The sequence below is a fragment of the Schistocerca gregaria genome, chromosome 3 (assembly GCF_023897955.1).
Source record: "Schistocerca gregaria isolate iqSchGreg1 chromosome 3, iqSchGreg1.2, whole genome shotgun sequence".
Lineage (NCBI taxonomy): Eukaryota > Metazoa > Arthropoda > Insecta > Orthoptera > Acrididae > Schistocerca > Schistocerca gregaria.
In genome coordinates this window covers 524,888,704-524,906,722 of record NC_064922.1, presented here as the reverse complement: position 1 = coordinate 524,906,722, position 18,019 = coordinate 524,888,704, and the positions used below count along the sequence as shown (strand labels likewise).

The window sequence follows — 18,019 nt, the reverse complement described above, 5'->3', positions numbered from 1 at the left end:
GCATCAGTATGTAAAGTACTAAAAAACAAAGTGAACAAATTCTTGTCTATCTAAATGATCTGAAATGAAAAAGGAAGTTAATGTATTATGTCTGAGTGACATCTAAATACAGGAACCCATATCTTGAACATAGGGAAAATGTTGTTGTTGTTGTTGTTGTTGTTGTTGTTGTTGTTGTTGTTGTTGTTGTGGTCTTCAGTCCTGACACTGGTTTGATGCAGCTCTCCACGCTACTCTATCCTGTGCAAGCTGCTTCATCTCCCAGTACCTACTGCAGCCTACATCCTTCTAAATCTGCTTAGTGTATTCATCTCTTGGTCTCCCTCCATGATTTTTACCCTCCACGCTGCCCTCCAATACTAAATTGGTGATCCCTTGATGCCTCAGAACATGTCCTACCAACCGATCCCTCCTTCTAGTCAAGTTGTGCCACAAACTCCTCTTCTCCCCAATTCTGTTCAATACCACCTCGTTAGTTATGTGATCTACCCATCTAATTTTCAGCATTCTTCTGTAGCACCACATTTCGAAAGCTTCTATTCTCTTCTTGTCTAAACTAGTTATCGTCTATGTTTCGCTTCCATACATGCCTATACTCCATACAAAGACTTTCAGAAACGACTTCCTGACACTTAAATCAATACTCGATGTTAACAAATTTCTCTTTATCAGAAACGCTTTCCTTGCCATTGCCAGTCTACATTTTATATCCTCTCTACTTCAACCATCATCAGTTATTTTGCTCCCCAAATAGCAAAACTCGTTTACTACTTTAAGTGTCTCATTTCCTAATCTAAGTCCCTCAGCATCACCTGACTTAATTTGACTACATTCCATTATCCTCGTTTTGTCCATTATCCTCGTTTTGTCCATTATCCTCGTTTTGCTTTTGTTGATGTTCATCTTATATCCTCCTTTCAAGACATTGTCCATTCCGTTCAACTGCTCTTCTAAGTCCTTTGCTGTCCCTGACAGAATTACAATGTCATTGGCGAACCTCAAAGTTTTTATTTCTTCTCCATGGATTTTAATACCCACTCTGAACTTTTATTTTGTTTCCTTCACTGTTGCTCAATATACAGATTGAATAGCATTGGGGAGAGGCTACAACCCTGTCTCACACCCTTCCCAACCACTGCTTCTTTTTATGTCCCTCGACTCTTATAACTGCCATCTGCTTTCAGTACAAATTGTAAATAGCCTTTCGCTCCCTGTATTTTACCCCTGCATTGTTATGAATGCAAAAAATCTATTAATCTAGTAGTTTCTACTCAGATCAACAGTTTGATGCCTGTGTTTGTAAGTTGCTGCTATTGGAAAAGTTATTTATAATTATTACAGTAATTAGATTCCTGTTGAGAAACTGTCAAAACTCTTACAAATACATCGGTCATTATTATCCCACCAGCAGACAAGAGAAAGCAAATGACAGTCTTCAGAGATTTTAATGTTAATTTTCTGAAAGATTAAGTAATAATAAACAATTTGGAGGAACCATCCTGGTATCTGCCTTCATAAATTTACAGAAAAATTAAATCTGAATGACTGCTTAGGGATTTGAACGATTGTACTCCCAAATGTAGACCTGAGACGCCCTCATTTTGTAAACATATCTATGCTCTGAATTTGGGACTGAAGGCTGTAGTTAACAATGTAATGGTGTGAATCTGGTAACTCTTAAATCACAAATTTATTTTAAAATATTCACAATACGAAACTGATTTTGAGAGAAAGCCTTCTCAAAATGAAAACTGGCAAAAATTAGTGAACTATTGGTGTAAATAAGCTACACATACACTAGAAGTAGTATATAAAGTGTGATTCAGGAGGAAAGGCACATAATTTGTGAGGTGATTCTACATGTCAAAATAAACCACCATAGTCTTATGAAGAGGAAGTTAGATATATTGGGATTAAGCGAAACAAAGTGGAAGGGAAAAGGTGAGAAGAATTTGAGAGGAGGAGGAGGAAAACTGTACTGGAGTGGGAATAACAGGTCTGGAAGAAATGGTGTGGCAGTGACAGTGAATAAGAATGTACAAAGTTGTATTGAAAATGTGAGATATATATCAGACAGAATCATAATCTTAAACCTGAGATTCCAAAAAGAAACACTAAAAGTAATCCAGATTTATGCACCTCAAGTGGGATGTAGCGAAGAAGAGAAGATGGACTTTGAAAATGTGTTAGAAAACCATATAGAGAGTGCTAATATAGTGATGGGAGATTTTAATGCACAGGTAGGCAAAGACAGAAAGGGATTTGAGCAAGTATTGGGATGTTTTGGATATGGAGGCAGAAATGAAGAAGGGGAAAGACTCCTGGATTTGTGCCAGAGGAATGGAATGAAAATATAAACAGCTGGTTTATGAAGAGAGAAAGTCATGTTATCACGAGATACAGTTGGGATGGAAGAACGAAGAGTGTAATTGATTATATTCTAGTAGATAGGGAATGGGGAGAGACAGTAACAAATGTGAAGGTAATTCCAAGTGTGAGTGCAGATGGAGACCATAGATTACTGGTGAGACAATGGAAAATGAATCAGTGTGTGAAAAGTAGAAAACAGAAGAAAGTGATGAGGATACGGGATTGGAAATTGAAGGAGAGTGAATGTGCTGAGAAGTACAGAGAATTAATAAAACAAAAATTTCCAAATGAAGTTTTCTGCAATGTAGGAAAAGAATGGAGTTTATTCAAAGACACTTTAGTCGAAGCAGCACAAAAAGTATGTGGCAGAACATCTGGAAAGGAAAAAATAAGACAGACAAGTTGGTGGGATGATACCACAATCCAAGCAGTTAGAAGAAAAAATGGAGCATGGAGAAAATGGTGGAAAACTACTAAAAATGACGAAGACCATAAAAGACATATAGAGGAAAAGAAATAGTGGAAACAGCAAAGAAAAAGGCATGGGAAGAGTTTACAAAAAAACTTGAAGAAGATGTGAAGAGCAATAAGAAAATGTTCTATAAAATGATGAAAAATAAAAGGAAGGCTTCTGAAGTACCAGTAAAGATGGGAACAGAGGAAGATCCAGGGGATATAAAAGATCTCTGGAAAGAACATTTTAAGAAGCTGTTAAACACTGAGGAGCAGGTACATGAGGAAACAACAAATAATGGAGAAAATGAGAAAGTTGGGAAGCATAATTAGGACAAATTACATGGGAAGAAATGGAAAAAGCTGTGAAGAAGATGAATGGGGGGAGAGCCCCGGGACCTGATGAAGTACCAGTGGACATGATAAGAGCAGCAGGTCCAGTGGGAATGCAGTGACTGTATATAGTACTATCAAGCGTGTGGAGAAATAGTAAAATACCTGACGACTGGAGAATAGGAGAAATTGTTCCCATCTTCAAGAAAGGCAATAAAAGACTTTGTAAAAACTACAGAGGAATAACCCTCATGAGTCATACAGCCAAGATTTTTGAAAGTATTTTACTAAATCGAATAAGTGAAAAGATAGAAAAGGAGCTGAGTGAAGAACAGCATGGGTTTAGGAAAGGAAGGAGCACGATCGACCTGATATTTTCTATCCGTCAACTGATGGAAAAAAGTTGGGAGTATAAAAAAAGGGTGATAATGGTTTTTATAGACATAGAAAAGGCATATGACTCAGTTGACAGGGAAAGACTCTGGGAAGAACTGAAGAAGATAGATATAGAAGATGGATACATTGATGTTATAAAGACAATGTACAGAGGCCACAATTGTAGAATTAGAACACCATTGGGGAACTCTGAATACTTCAAAATAAGACAAGGACTTAAGCAAGGAAGTATTCTATCTCCTGCGCTTTTTAATGCTGTGATGGAGGGAATGAATAGGGCAGTTGAAGATATAGTAAAAGAAAAAGAAAAAAAATGATTTTTGTAGATGGTATGGTAATATGGAGTGGTAAAGAGGTAGATGTACAGTTACAGCTTGATGTGTGGAAGGAAATAATGAAAAGGTATGGATTAAAAATAAATAAAGATAAGAGTGAAGTAATGGTATTTGGAAGAGAGAAAGGAATCAATGGAAATATTATCTTGAATGGACAACCCCTCAAAGTGGTAGAAAGTTTCACTTATTAGGGAGTGAAATATCTAGGGATGGAAGAATAACTAACGAAATTAATAGGAGGTTACAGAAGGGAGGCAATTTCTACCAAACAATAAAACATCTGATTTGGAATAATGATGTTTCAGAAAGAGCAAAACTCCTTATGTATAAGAATTATTACATCCCTATTGTCACCTATGGTGGAGAAACATGGACAATGACAGAAAGGGACTGGAGCAGACTGCAAGCAGGGCAAATGAAATTTCTCAGAGCAGTTAAGGGAAAAACAAGAATGTACAGAGTAAGGAATGTAGAGATTAGAAAGGACCTCAAACAAGAACGTATGAGAGCAGAAATTGAAAGAAAGAGGTTAAGATGGTATGGGCATGTTAAGAGGATGCATGGGCGGAGACTCCCCAAAATTATGGAAGAACTAAAGATGGATGGGAAAAGACCTAGAGGGCACCCAAGAACATGGTGGAAAATGGGAGTGAGAATATCTGTTGAAAGGAGAGGTGTGACCTGGCAGCAAGTGGAGGAAGAAAAGTGGTGGGAGGACAGAGCCAAATGGAGAGGACTCATCAGCACCTAGACCCGACAGTAGCTGGAGCGGGATTCGGATATAGATAGTTAGATAGTCCTATGAACATGTGCCTGATATTTGATCATTATGGAACTGGAGTGGTTTGAAGCATACACACATCCATGAATGATTATGAAGACAAATTTGAAAATTACTTACCAAAATAACTGATCTATTCAACAAGAGGTGTAGGTGTTCAAAAAGCCCCCAACCAATCTCAATGCACTTGATGTGTTGGAGAGTGTGTTGTGTTGCACATTGAATATCATCTCAGCGGCCTTCAATGCAGGCTACCGCATCAGTGATGCGAGCAGTAAGTTCTCCATGTGTATCTATCTTCGTAGTGTACACATCTCCCTTTAACCAGCCCAATAAACAGAAGTCTAATAGGGTTAGGTCAGGTGATCTGGCAGGTCAGTGAATGGGTCTGCCATGACCAATTCACTATTGAGGAATTGTGTTATTCAGATACTGGAATACTTGTCTGGTACAGTGAAGCACAGTGAATCAATGATATATCATTTTGCACATAAATTTACCATCGTTGCTCTCATGTCATGTCTTCCAAAAGTGCAGGTAGGTCTTCTATCAGGATATGTACATACGATGTGGCTTTCATGCAATTTGGCAGGCACAAAGGCCCTATCACCATGTCACCGGTCATACCACACCAGACATTCATTGAGGACCTAGCTTGGAATCTTGTTTCCCTTGTGTCATGTGGGTTCTTCATTGCCCATGTATAAGAATTGAGGGAGTTCATGATACCACTGCATGTATTTGTAGCCTCATCTGTAAATATGATGTATTGCATGACACCTCTGTGTACAGTCAACCATACATAAAATTGTTGTCTGCTTACTGATTCATTTGGATGCAGATGTAGCATGTGGATTGGCTACATGCCAGTGGAATGTAACATATGCCACATTCGCATTTGTGGAGTACCAAGCTGACAGGTAATGTACTATGAACTAGTGGTGGAACTCCATTGTACCATTGCAATAATGTCTTCCTTTTCCTCAGCTGACTGGACAGCCTCACATTCTGATTTACATGTACACTGGCTAGTGTTCTGGATTCACATAATGTTTGAAAAACCATGGGAAATACCCGGGCACAGGGGGTTTGTCAATCAGGGAAACATTTCTGGTATTCTGTCACAGTTGCATTGGCACTACCACTACAGTACCTGTACACTAACAAAACGCCTCCATATTCTCCATGGGTGAACATATGTGGCATGTTGGTATTCTCAGACACAATGAACTTGCTCAATTAAGCAACATTCTAGTGCATAGCCTCACAGCTGCTCACTGTTCCAACCCACTGGGTACGCTTGCAGCTGTTGCCTCAGTGTGACATCACGGTGCTGTCATCTGTTGAAGAACCCCTACATCTCTTTTAGGATGGATCAATCATCTGTCACACCATTATTCCATCCATCACAGTGTGTACACAGCATTTTGGTAAGTAATATTCATACTCATCTTCATATTCATTAATGGATGTGTGTAGTTTTCAACCCTCTCCTGTTCTGTATTATCGAAAATCAGGCACCTGTTTACAGGATTTTTTTGGTTTACTTTCACATGTAGAATCACCTCACAGATTATGTGACATTTTTCCTGAATCACCCTGTACGATACACTGCTGCAATCTGCAAGTAGCAAACTAGTAGCTACTGGTCATAAGTGTATTGCCTAATATTTAAATATACCTGAGGCATTGTAATGATTAAATGACCAGTTGCTTGTGACCGCTTGGCTGTTGAATTATTAATCTCTACTTCATTAAGCAACGTTAGCTGCAATGTTTTCCCTTTGATTAACACCGTAACGTACTGTGGCTGAATATCAACATCTATGAGTGCTGTGTCCAAATGTCTGAAATAAAAGCAAAATTTGTTTCTTAATAATGTCTGTAAAAAAAACAGCAATTGTTGTCTCAAGAAAACATTAATACAGTAGTTGTAATGAGCCATTCATGTTAGGGAAGATTAAGTGGGATCTTGGTATCAATATACTGGATGTGCAGTGGAAGTTTTCTCATGACTTTCTAATTTCATCAGTAATTTTTAAATTTAATTGCTGCAATTAGAGAGAGAATTCATGTGCCCTGTAACATTAACTAGATGTGAATATAAAGTAAGAAAAGCAATAAACATACCATTTTTTGTCTTTAATTTTAAAAGCATAGCAGATTCCCAGGTATTCAAGGGCAAATTATTCAGTCTTTTGAATAACTGAGACTGGAACTGGAAGTTTCTAATTATCCACAAATTTTATAGGTTTTAGTGAAACCCTGTCAGTTAACCAAGGGTTAGTACAATTTGCAATTCAGCTTTTACATGAGTTGATCAGACAGTTTAATAGATAATACAGGTTCATTATCATTTTCAGTCCAGTTCAACAGCACATAAAAAACCTTTACTGACACCTGGTTTCAGAGAAAACTCTCTGTGATGCCATAATAGTGCTGCTAGCCACTCTCTTTCTATGAGGGGGGTTCAAAAGAAAAGGTACGAATCAACACTGTGGGTACAACTGAAGTCTTTATCCAAAAGTAATCACCAGAGGCCTGAGAAAAAGTGTCCCAGTGTTTCACAAGCTGAAGGATTCCCTGTTCCCAGAACTTCTGTGGCTTTGACAGGAGCCAGTCCTCCATTGTGTTCTTTAGTTTGTCTGAGTTGAAGCATTTCATTTGAGGTGTTTTATTAGCAGACCAAACACATGGAAGTCACTGGGTGACATGTCTGGGCTGCAGGGTGGATGCTCAAGCATCTTCCACTTGAACATGGCTGTTACACTTTGTTGACCGTGGAGACGTGTGGACACCTGTTATCATGAAGTAGAATCACTCCCTCCGTGAACAGCCCATGCCGTTTCCTCTTGATGCTCTTGCTTAGGTTATGGAGTGTCTCACAATACACGTCACTGTTAATGGTTTTTCCATGCTCAAGAAATTTGATGGTTATTGGACCTCCGACACTGAAAATATGGTCAGCATCATCTGGCCAACTGAGGGCACAGTGTTGAATTTTTTAGGGGGAGGCAATGACGCATGCTTCCATTTCTTAGATGTCACACTACATTAGCCCAAAGTGGCATACGCAAAGTCAACTGGTTTGAGTGTTATGACATTTCATACCTTTTCATTTGAACGCCCCATATACAACAGTATGATGCAACAGCAGTGTATTTATAACATGCCAGCATCATCATTGTCTCATGTTCCAGTTTTAGTTGTCTGTTAGCTTTCAGAACCCTAACAACATTATGTCCGGTAAAAATCACAACATAAAAACAGAAACATTTAGTGGTTTCACTCCACAGGAAATTAGAAGCAGTAAAGCACAGTGTTAATGGCAGTAGCTTACACACAATCTGGTTGGAGGGGGGGAGGAGGAGGTGGAGAATGGCTCTCAGATTAGTTTTGTGGTAGGTGGAGAGGGTGTAGAAAACAAACTACAGTTTCATACAACAGTATAGGACAAATTGTATTTATTAATCATCAAACATATCAATGCTACAACTTTATAATAGGTATATATTACCTGTAGTGTACTGGGTGGTTATAATTACAGTGTATCTACTCATGGAGGTCCAGTGTGGGCTGTAATTATGGTATGGCAGTGAAACAATGTTAATGCGTTAATGTTGAACCAATTTACACTGCAAAAATTAGTTCTAATTTTGGCCAGCAGGCACAAATGGCACTTTTACTGCATTTCATTGACATTTTGGTGCTCATATTGAACAAATTGCAAAAGTGGTGGTAAATAAAGTCAAAATCTTGTTTGATCTTTCCTGCTCACAGCCCATTCTAAATCCTTTGCATCCCAGTCATAATTACATATGGAAACATTTCTGTATGTCGACCTTGCATTCACAGCACTACAGCAAAACTGGAACTAATTTTTTCCTAGCGGAATCTGGCTCCATGTTAACGTGTTAGAATATCTACCAAGTTTCACTGTCATATGATAATAACAGCCCACACTGGACCTCTGTAAGTAGCTGCACTTCAGTTATAACTACCCAGTACTTAACAGAGAAAGTGTGGGCTCTATGAGATTTGCATATATTATTATGCTGTTTGGCTGGTAATGTCCAGTTACTTGCAAATACTTTTCATATTTATAGTTTTAGAAGTTTTTGAAATTGACTGACAACTAGAGAAAAGGGGAATGTTCAATGCCACCAGAAAGTTTTCAGTTGCAAGAAGATTAAACATGAATGGAGTAGTAGTTTTATGACTTAATGACAAACAGTTCGGGCTACACCTGTGGTTGGGAAGGAGTTGAGTTGAGGTTTTTTGTGGGGGATAGTGTCAGCTTATTTCCTTTGCCCGTGGTTGCATATGCCCTTAGATAATGGTGAGAAGAACCAGAAATACACTTGCAGAACAATCCATGTCTGTTCTTGGTGGTGATAAAAATGTGAAGCAATTGACTTTTCAAGAAAACAGAAGAAGCTTTTCTAACAACAACACAGTGAGCTGTATGCATTTTGAGTCCAATAATTATGGGTAAGGAGAATGTACTGTCTAGAAATTTTATAGATGATAAAATTGTTGGCAAGTGAAAGTTGTCTGAATAGTGGGAAAACAGTTTTTAGTCAAAAAGTTATCTGCATGTAACATAACAAATCTTTTGTTTTGTGAAGAATTTGGTTTTGATTTAAGGAAAGGAGTTGGGTGGGAAACTGCTGGGATTAAAGTAGTTTGCACTTTGAAGAGAGAGTGCACAGGGTGAAAAATTTGACCAACTTTGACACATCTTTGTGTGTCTGTTGTGACATCTATCACCATGAATTTTTTATACTAGTACAACTTTTAGTGCTGAATGCAGCTATAGCACTCAAAGTGCTCAGAAATTACTATCCCTTATGCTACTTGGTCTGGAAGTGCCTCATAAAATTTATTGCAAAAAATTTAAGCCATACTTCAAGCATATTTTACTATAAGGGAAAAGCAGCTATGACCTTGATTTATGAGCTGCTAGCCAACAACCAGGTGCCCACTACACTACACCAGTATTAGATTTTATGAGTATATAGTTCTGATTTTATTGACCCTTGTCTCAAGTGTCAAATTGAAAATTGAAAATTTACAGAATTTTTCATGGCCAGTTTTTAATATGACTACCATCTCTGATCTTCTTTTACCTGATACCATTGGAAAGAGCTAATTTTTTGCAGCAAGGAACATTAACAACTAGAATGGTAATTTTCCATATAAGGTTTTTAATCTAGCTTCAAAGATACCTTAGCTTTTCCGCATACCACATGCTTGACAGAATAGATTTAATGAATTCCACGCAAAAATGAGCAAATAAACAACATAGTTGTGAACATGACAAAGCAATAAGTTCACAAAATGAACCAAGCAACATAAATTTGTTGCTGGAGTTCATGAAACCATTTTCATGGCTCTAAAATTCTCTTCAATGCTCTTCAGCACCTCTGATGGGTAAGTGTATCTCCGACCAATGGAATTGGAACTAGGAGCTGGCAAAATGCCGAACGCCAATTATCTCCTGTTCTGGAATCCAGCAGGTGTCCTTCCTTAGGGGCCAGTGGAATGAATTAGTTGGACCATTTGGACGCATGAAACTGACTAAGGTATCTCCTTCCAATGATATGTCACAGATGTTTCCAATCCATCATTTGTTGACATAAATGCAGGCTGTCTATTGCCCTAGATTGGATGCTGTCAATGGTAACACTCAAGAAGTATGTTGATTGATCAACACTTGCAGTAAATGACACTGTGTCATTGGAAAGTCTGCTAATTTCTAACCATTTTTCATTGATTGGTCTGAAGCAGTGGTTTTCTCTGGTCCTTGCAACCATGCAACCATTTTCAAATCTCCTTTCTTGCAGAGGTCTTGCAGCATAAATTTCTTCATTTGTGATAAAAAGGAATTTGATTCCGTGAACTTGTTTGTCACAAAATCTGAATAGATCACTTGGTGTTAGAATTTGATCTGAAGTTGACTGTTGGAGACTTGCTCTTGCTGCTAATCACTTTGTTGTGCCCCCAATACCATCACATGGAGACTTTCCATGGCTTGTGGCAAAGAAGTTCCATTCTGCACTGATACTACAGTCATTGTAGTGCTGACATAGACTCATGAAATTCTTGGAATTTTTGTATTGGGCAGCTGATCCATCACTGAAAAGCTGATATGCTTCAGCACTGCGAAGTGGGTTGGTGATCAATCACCTTGGAGCAGAAAACATGAACTGCAACTATATCATGTCGCAAGCAATCACTGATGATTCAGAAGCTAAGCAATCTTTCCCGTCAAAGCCTTGTAATAAATAACAAAGGTATGTAATGTGGCCTATTTTCCCAATGGAAGCCTTGCACAGCGTCCTGCACAATAAATGAATAATTTTCTGCAAAATCCATCAGAACAACCAGCTTTCCACCTTCTAGGTTTTCTTTGGTTTCTTTTAGATAGTTGCTTTGATGCTTTGCTATGTAACAATGGGGTGAGAGATTCGAGAAATTCACAATTTTGGTCACAATGTTTTGGATAACTTCTCAAATTCTTCAATCATTGACTGCTTTGTCTCCAGGGTATCTCGGTCAGTGTGGATCCATTCCTTGTATTCAATTGCTTCATCAATGTCGTTCCCTTCAAATAGAGCTTCTACAAATCTTTCCAAGACTTCTAATCCAGGACATTGGTCACATTGTCGGAGCATGCAATCATTTGAATCCATATTGCAAACTATTTTGTCTAACAAACTTAGCAGACGTTTCTGCATATGAACTTTTGTGTCACTTGGTGTCTTTATGGCAACAAAGTTCTTTTTTTCAAGGCAGATTTGACTGACTTCATCACTGTCATAGAATTTTGCTACACTTTTCTTAATATCTTCTTGCAAAGCCTTTCCTCACTTTGGATCTAGTTTTGCTAATATGCCTTTCTCTTCCTTCAGCTTTTTGGCAGTTTTCACCATTCACTCAGACATGATGAATACTTCCATTGTTTTTTTATTGCTCCAACTGCTAGGGGCCAGAGTTAAAATCTGAATTTTCTCAGAAGCTGAAGACATCTCCAGCTTAGCTTTCAGTTCAGTAATGAGCACTTTGTACGAGGAGAAATTGTTTTAAATTTTGGACCTGGTTGTGGTTTTATGACATCATCTGCTTTAAGCCTGCCAATTTCAGAAATTTTAGTTACCACAACCATTTTAACGTGCTTTATCTTTTGTTTTGTGTATCCACTAGAATCCCGGTTTGAAACATGCTGAAATTTTAGTGGTGACACACCAATTGCGTCAAGCTGGAGTTCAAGCTGTCTGAAGCAACTGTAGCATCATCTTTATCAGACTTATAATGACAATAGCTTGGCCTCTTTTGCATTGATGTCAACTCTACAAGTAAGGCAAAGCTTCTGTCCAGGCTTAACATCAAGTTGCTTCAAAAAGTCGGCTGTTGCAACATCAAAAGGATTCACACCTTTGTTAAACACATGATTCTTCTTTTGGAATGAACTGCAGCATGATTGCAACTCGATCATCAAATACTAATCCTCCGCAAAGAGCTCGCTAAGTGACTTCAGAATGCGTTTGTCCTTGTTGAACTTAGTTCAATGACACATAGACTGGTTGATTTGTCCAATGGTGCACTGCTCTAGGTCCATATTTCCATTGTTTGAATCCATAACAAGTTGTAACTTCAGCAATGATTCAACAATGAAATGAAATGACATGTTGTTTGGCTACTGTGGAGTCATTGAGTACTACTCTTTCTTTCTTAAAATCAATTTCTCATAGTTCTTTCTGCAACATATAGTTTCCAAAAGCAATATTTGTCAATTTGAACCATTCTGATATATCTTGCTTACTGGAATTTGCATTAGAACTTTTTCTTTTCAATGAGAATGGTATGGCACATTATCAAGAATAAGAACTGCATTTTCCTGAAGCCATGGAAGAACATCTTGAAACCACTTCTAAACATATCAGCGAACGTCTCCTCATGATACTCTTTACTCTTCTTGGATTTGAAAGTCCACAAAGAAGCTTTGATGGAAATGATTGCTCACAATATATGTGATAAAAGGAGAAAATATAAAAATGCAGTAAATGAAACAGGCAAAATGGAATACAACAATCTCAAAAATTAGATTGACAGGAAGTGCAAAATGGCTAAGCAGGGGTGGATGGAGGACAAATGTAAGGATGTAGAGGCTTATCTCACTAGGGGTAAGATAGATACTGCCTACAGGAAAATTAAAGAAACCTTTGGAGAAAAGAGAGCCGCTTGTATGAATATCAAGAACTCAGATGAAAACTCAGTTCTAAGTAAAGAAGGGAAAGCAGAAAGGTGGAAGGAGTATATAGAGGGTCTATACAAGGGCGATGTACTTGAGGACAATATTATGGAAATGGAAGAGGATGTAGATGAAGATGAAATGGGAGATACGATACTGCGTGAAGAGTTTGACAGAGGCCAGAGTCAAAACAAGGACCCAGAAGGAGACAACATTCCATTAGAACATCTGAAGGCCTTGGGAGAGCCAGTCCTGACAAAACTCTACCATCTGGTGAGAAAGATGTATGAGACAGGAGAAATACCCTCAGACGCCAAGAAGAATATAATAATTCCAATCCCAAAGAAAGCAGGTATTGACAGATGTGAAAATTACCGAATTCTTTACAGATGAATGGAAAAAAATGGTAGAAGCTGACCTCGGGGAAGATCAGTTTGGATTTCATAGAAATGTTGGAACACATGAGGCAATACTGACCTTGCGACTTACCTTAGAAAAAAGATTAAGGAAAGACAAACCTATGTTTGTAGCATTTGCAGACTTAGAGAATGCTTTTGACAATGTTGACTGGAATACTTCTCTTTCAAATTCTATAAGTGGGGCAGGGGTAAAATACAGGGAGCAAAAGGCTATTTACAATTTGTACAGAAAGTAAATGGCAGTTATAAGAGTCGAGAGGCATGAAAGGGAAGCAGTGGCTGGGAAGGGAGTGAGACAGGATTGTAGCCTATCCCCGAAGTTATTCAATCTCTATATTGAGCAAGCAGTAAAGGAAACAAAAGAAAAATTCGGAGTAGGTATTAAAATCTATGGAGAAGAAATAAAAACTTTGAGGTTCGCTGATGACATTGTAATTCTGTCAGAGACAGCAAAGGACTTGGAAGAGCAGCTGAACAGAATGTACAGTGTCTTGAAAGGAGGGTATAAGATGAACATCAACAATAGCAAAACGAGGATAATGGAATGTAGTCGAATTAAGTCGGGCTATGCTGAGGGAATTACATTAGGAAATGAGACACGTAAAGTAGTAAAGGAGTTTTGCTATTTGGGGAGCAAAATAACTGATAATGGTCGAAGTAGAGAGAAAATAAAATGTAGACTGGCTATGGCAAGTAAAGCGTTTCTGATAAAGAGAAATTTGTTAACATCGAGTATTGATTTAAGTCTCAGGAAGTCGTTTCTGAGAGTCTTTGTATGGAGTATAGCCATGTATGGAAGCGAAACATGGACGATAACTAGTTTAGACAAGAAGAGAATAGAAGCTTTCGAAATGTGGTGCTACAGAAGAATGCCGAAGATTAGATGGGGAGATCACGTAACTAACGAGGTGGTATTGAACAGAATTGGGGAGAAGAGGAGTTTGTGGCACAACTTGACTAGAAGAAGGGATCAGTTGGTAGGACATGTTCTGAGGCATCAAGGGATCACCAATTTAGTATTGGAGGGCAGCGTCGAGGGTAAAAATCGTAGAGGGAGACCAAGAGATGAATAAACTAAGCTGATTCAGATGGATGTAGGTTGCAGCAAGTACTGAGAGATGAAGAAGCTTGCACAGGATAGAGTAGCATGGAGAGCTGCATCAAACCAATGTGTGATAATCAGGTGTTTTCCTTAACCTGGTGGACCCTTGTTTCTGGTGGATAATATGGACAGAAATGTTTGTTTAGAGGATTTTATGGCAGTATCTTAAGTCATACTGTACCCTTCTACAGTCACTCAATGACAACATCTACTCATTTACCACAGCATCATCAGTAAACAGCTGCAGATTGCTGCTCGCCCTATCCAACACATCATTTATGTTTGTAGAGAGTAATAGTGGTACTATCACATTTCCCTGCTGCATACCTGATGATACTCTTCTCTCTGATGAACACTCATCACAGACGACAATATACTGTGTTTTATTAGTTAAGAAATCTTTGAGCTACTCGCATATCTGGAAACCTACTCTGTACGCTCATATCTTCATGAACAGTCCACAACGGGGCACTGTGCCAAACTCTTACAGACATCCAAGAATATGGAATGCCTGTTGTCCTTCATCCATGGCTCATAGGATATCAGGTGACAAAAGGACAAGCTGATTTTCTCAAGAGCTCTACTTTCTAAAACTGTGCAAATTCATGGACATAAGCTTTTTGGTCCCTACAAAATTTATTATATTCGAAACAGGAATATGTTCAAGGATTCTGCAGCAAACCGCTGTTAAGGATATTTGTCCGTAATTTTACATGTCCGTTCTGTTACACCTCTCATATACAGGAGTTTCTTGGGACTCTGTGCTAGGTGAGAGTTTCACAATAAATGCAAGCCAAGTAAGGCAACAATGCCATAGAGTACTCTGTAAAACTGAATTGGAATTCCATCTGGACTGGCAACTTATTTGTCTTCAACTCTTTCATTTGTTTCTCTAGGTGATGGATGCCTATTACAACGTCATCCAAACAATGGTTAAACTTCATCTGGCCTTTTGCTATGTTCTATCACCACATCAGACTGGTCAGTGATTGACTGGACAAAGGCCATTGACCTACTCAGCAATTTTACATAGGACCAAAATTTTCTCAGGTTCTCAGCAAGATGTTTTCCTTTAGTAAGACTGTGCTAGTTATTATATGCTTCATCAGTCGTTTCACAGACACATTAATCTCTACTAACTTTTGCCTATCATGATTTGCACATTCTCTTTTGAACTGAGGGAGCAAAAGTCTCTGCTTCCACAGCATTTTCCGAATTTTGTCATTAAACCACAGTGGGTCTTTCCTGTCTTTAGTCCACTTCCTTGGAACATACTCCTCCAGAGCACAATTTACAATCCATTTAAACTTCCTCCAAAATTCCTCTAGTTCCATCATACTGTAACTAAATGATGTTTATACATTGTCTAATGGACTGCTAATAGCTGCGTATCTGCTCTTTCTAGCACAAATACTCGTTTAGCATTCTTGATGATTTATTAACTTTGGTAACCATCACCACTGTGATGACATGATGATTACTAAGACCTGTGTCCATACTGACACTGCCAATAAGGTCATGCCTGTTTGTAGTTACATGGTCTAACATAATTCCATTGCTTGTGGATTGTCTATCTGTTCAAGGCAGTTTTCAGAAAATATGTTCACAAGCACTTCACAAAACTGCCTGTCATAACTCCTGTGAATCAATAGAAATCCCAGTCTATGCAAGGTAGGTTAATGTCTCCTCCAACTATAGTCACATGAACTGTCTCTTTCTAAATGATTGAGCACAGAATTTCTTTGAATAACTCCAAAACTGGCTAGGCAGAATCAGTGGCCAGTAAAAACATCCAACAATTCCTTTTAATTCACCTTTACCTGTTAATATATATATATATATATATATATAAATAAAACAGAAAGAAACTTCCACATGGGAAAAATATATTAAAAATAAAGATTCCAAGACTTACCAAGCGGGAAAGCGCCGGCAGACAGGCACATGAACAAAACACACAAACACACACACAGAATTACAAGCTTTCGCAACTGGCAGTTGCTTCTTCAGGAAGGAAGGAAGGAGAGGGAAAAATGAAAGGGTGTGGGTTTTAAGGGAGAGGGTAAGGAGTCATCCCAATCCCGGGAGCGGAAAGACTTCCCTTAGGGGAAAAAAAGGACAGGTGTACACTCGCACACACACACACACCCATATCCATCCGCACATACACAGACACAAGCAGACATCTTGTCTTGTGTCTGTGTATGTGCGGATGGATATGGGTGTGTGTGTGTGTGCGAGTGTACACCTGTCCTTTTTTTCCCCTAAGGGAAGTCTTTCCGCTCCCGGGATTGGGATGACTCCTTACCCTCTCCCTTAAAACCCACACCCTTTCATTTTTCCCTCTCCTTCCTTCCTTCCTGACGAAGCAACTGCCAGTTGCGAAAGCTTGTAATTCTGTGTGTGTGTTTGTGTGTTTTGTTCATGTGCCTGTCTGCCGGCGCTTTCCCGCTTGGTAAGTCTTGGAATCTTTATTTTTAATATATATATATATATATATATATATATATATATATATATGGCCTTTACAAATGTCTGCTTGTGTCTGTGTTATGTACGGATGGATATGTGTGTGTGTGTGCGAGTGTACACCTGTCCTTTTTTCCCCCTACGGTAAGTCTTTCCGCTCCCAGGATTGGAATGACTCCTTACCCTCTTCCTTAAGGCCATCTCCACATCTTGTATGAGGCCTCCCAGACATGGTGAGTGTGCACTGGACTTATTTCCATAACATACCTACAATGGATCCTCTAATAACTAGCTGTACAAGCTCCACACAGAGGGACTCCCGCACACGTTGCACATGGATCATTAACGGCATTGTGGCTTGTGGACGGTTGGAAAAAAGGCGCTCCAGAGGCAGACGAGCAACAATATGGAGAGCTGGTGAGGTTGGAGCTGCAAGAAACTTACAAGTCTGGTGCACCAACAGGAGCTGGCACCGGCTGGTAAGTGGTGGTTCTCACGCCTCAGCACAGAGGCTGAGTATGGAACTAGTCTGGGAACTAGTCTGATAGTCAAATCCCCACATGGTGGACAGCATCAAGGATCTGCAAATGAGAGGGCCTCACTGATCCATACACCGTGCACACGTAATCCAGGCACGAACGCAGCACAAAAGCCTGATAAAACTGGTGGAGACATGCCCTGTCTACATCTACATCTACATCTACATCCATACTCCACAAGTAACCTGACGGTGTGTGGCGGAGGGAACCCTGAGTACCTCTATCGGTTATCGCTTCTATTCCAGTCTCGTATTGTTCATGGAAAGAAGGATTGTTGGTATGCTTCTGTGTGGGCTCTAATCTCTCTGATTTTATCCTCATGGTCTCTTTGCGAGATATGCATAGGAGGGAGCAATATACTGCTTGACTCTTTGGTGAAGGTATGTTCTCAAAACTTTAACAAAAGCCCATACCGAGCTACTGAGCATCTCTCCTGCAGAATCTTCCAATGGAGTTTATCTATCATCTCCGTAACGCTTTCGCGATTACTAAATGATCCCGTAACGAAGGGTGCCGCTCTCCATTGGATCTTCTCTATCTCTTCTATCATTCCCTATCTGGTACGGAT

General features: G+C 39.1%; 1 protein-coding gene across 1 annotated transcript in view; it reads right to left on the bottom strand.

Annotated features, from left to right (window-relative positions):
- The window catches only part of LOC126353992 (dynein axonemal assembly factor 11), a 214,485-nt gene that overhangs the window by 11,340 nt on the left and 185,126 nt on the right, over nt 1–18,019 (bottom strand). The window contains exon 7 of the mRNA XM_050003297.1: nt 6,350–6,515. Within this exon, the coding sequence (XP_049859254.1) occupies nt 6,350–6,515 (166 nt within the window). The remainder of the gene's footprint in view (nt 1–6,349; nt 6,516–18,019) is intronic.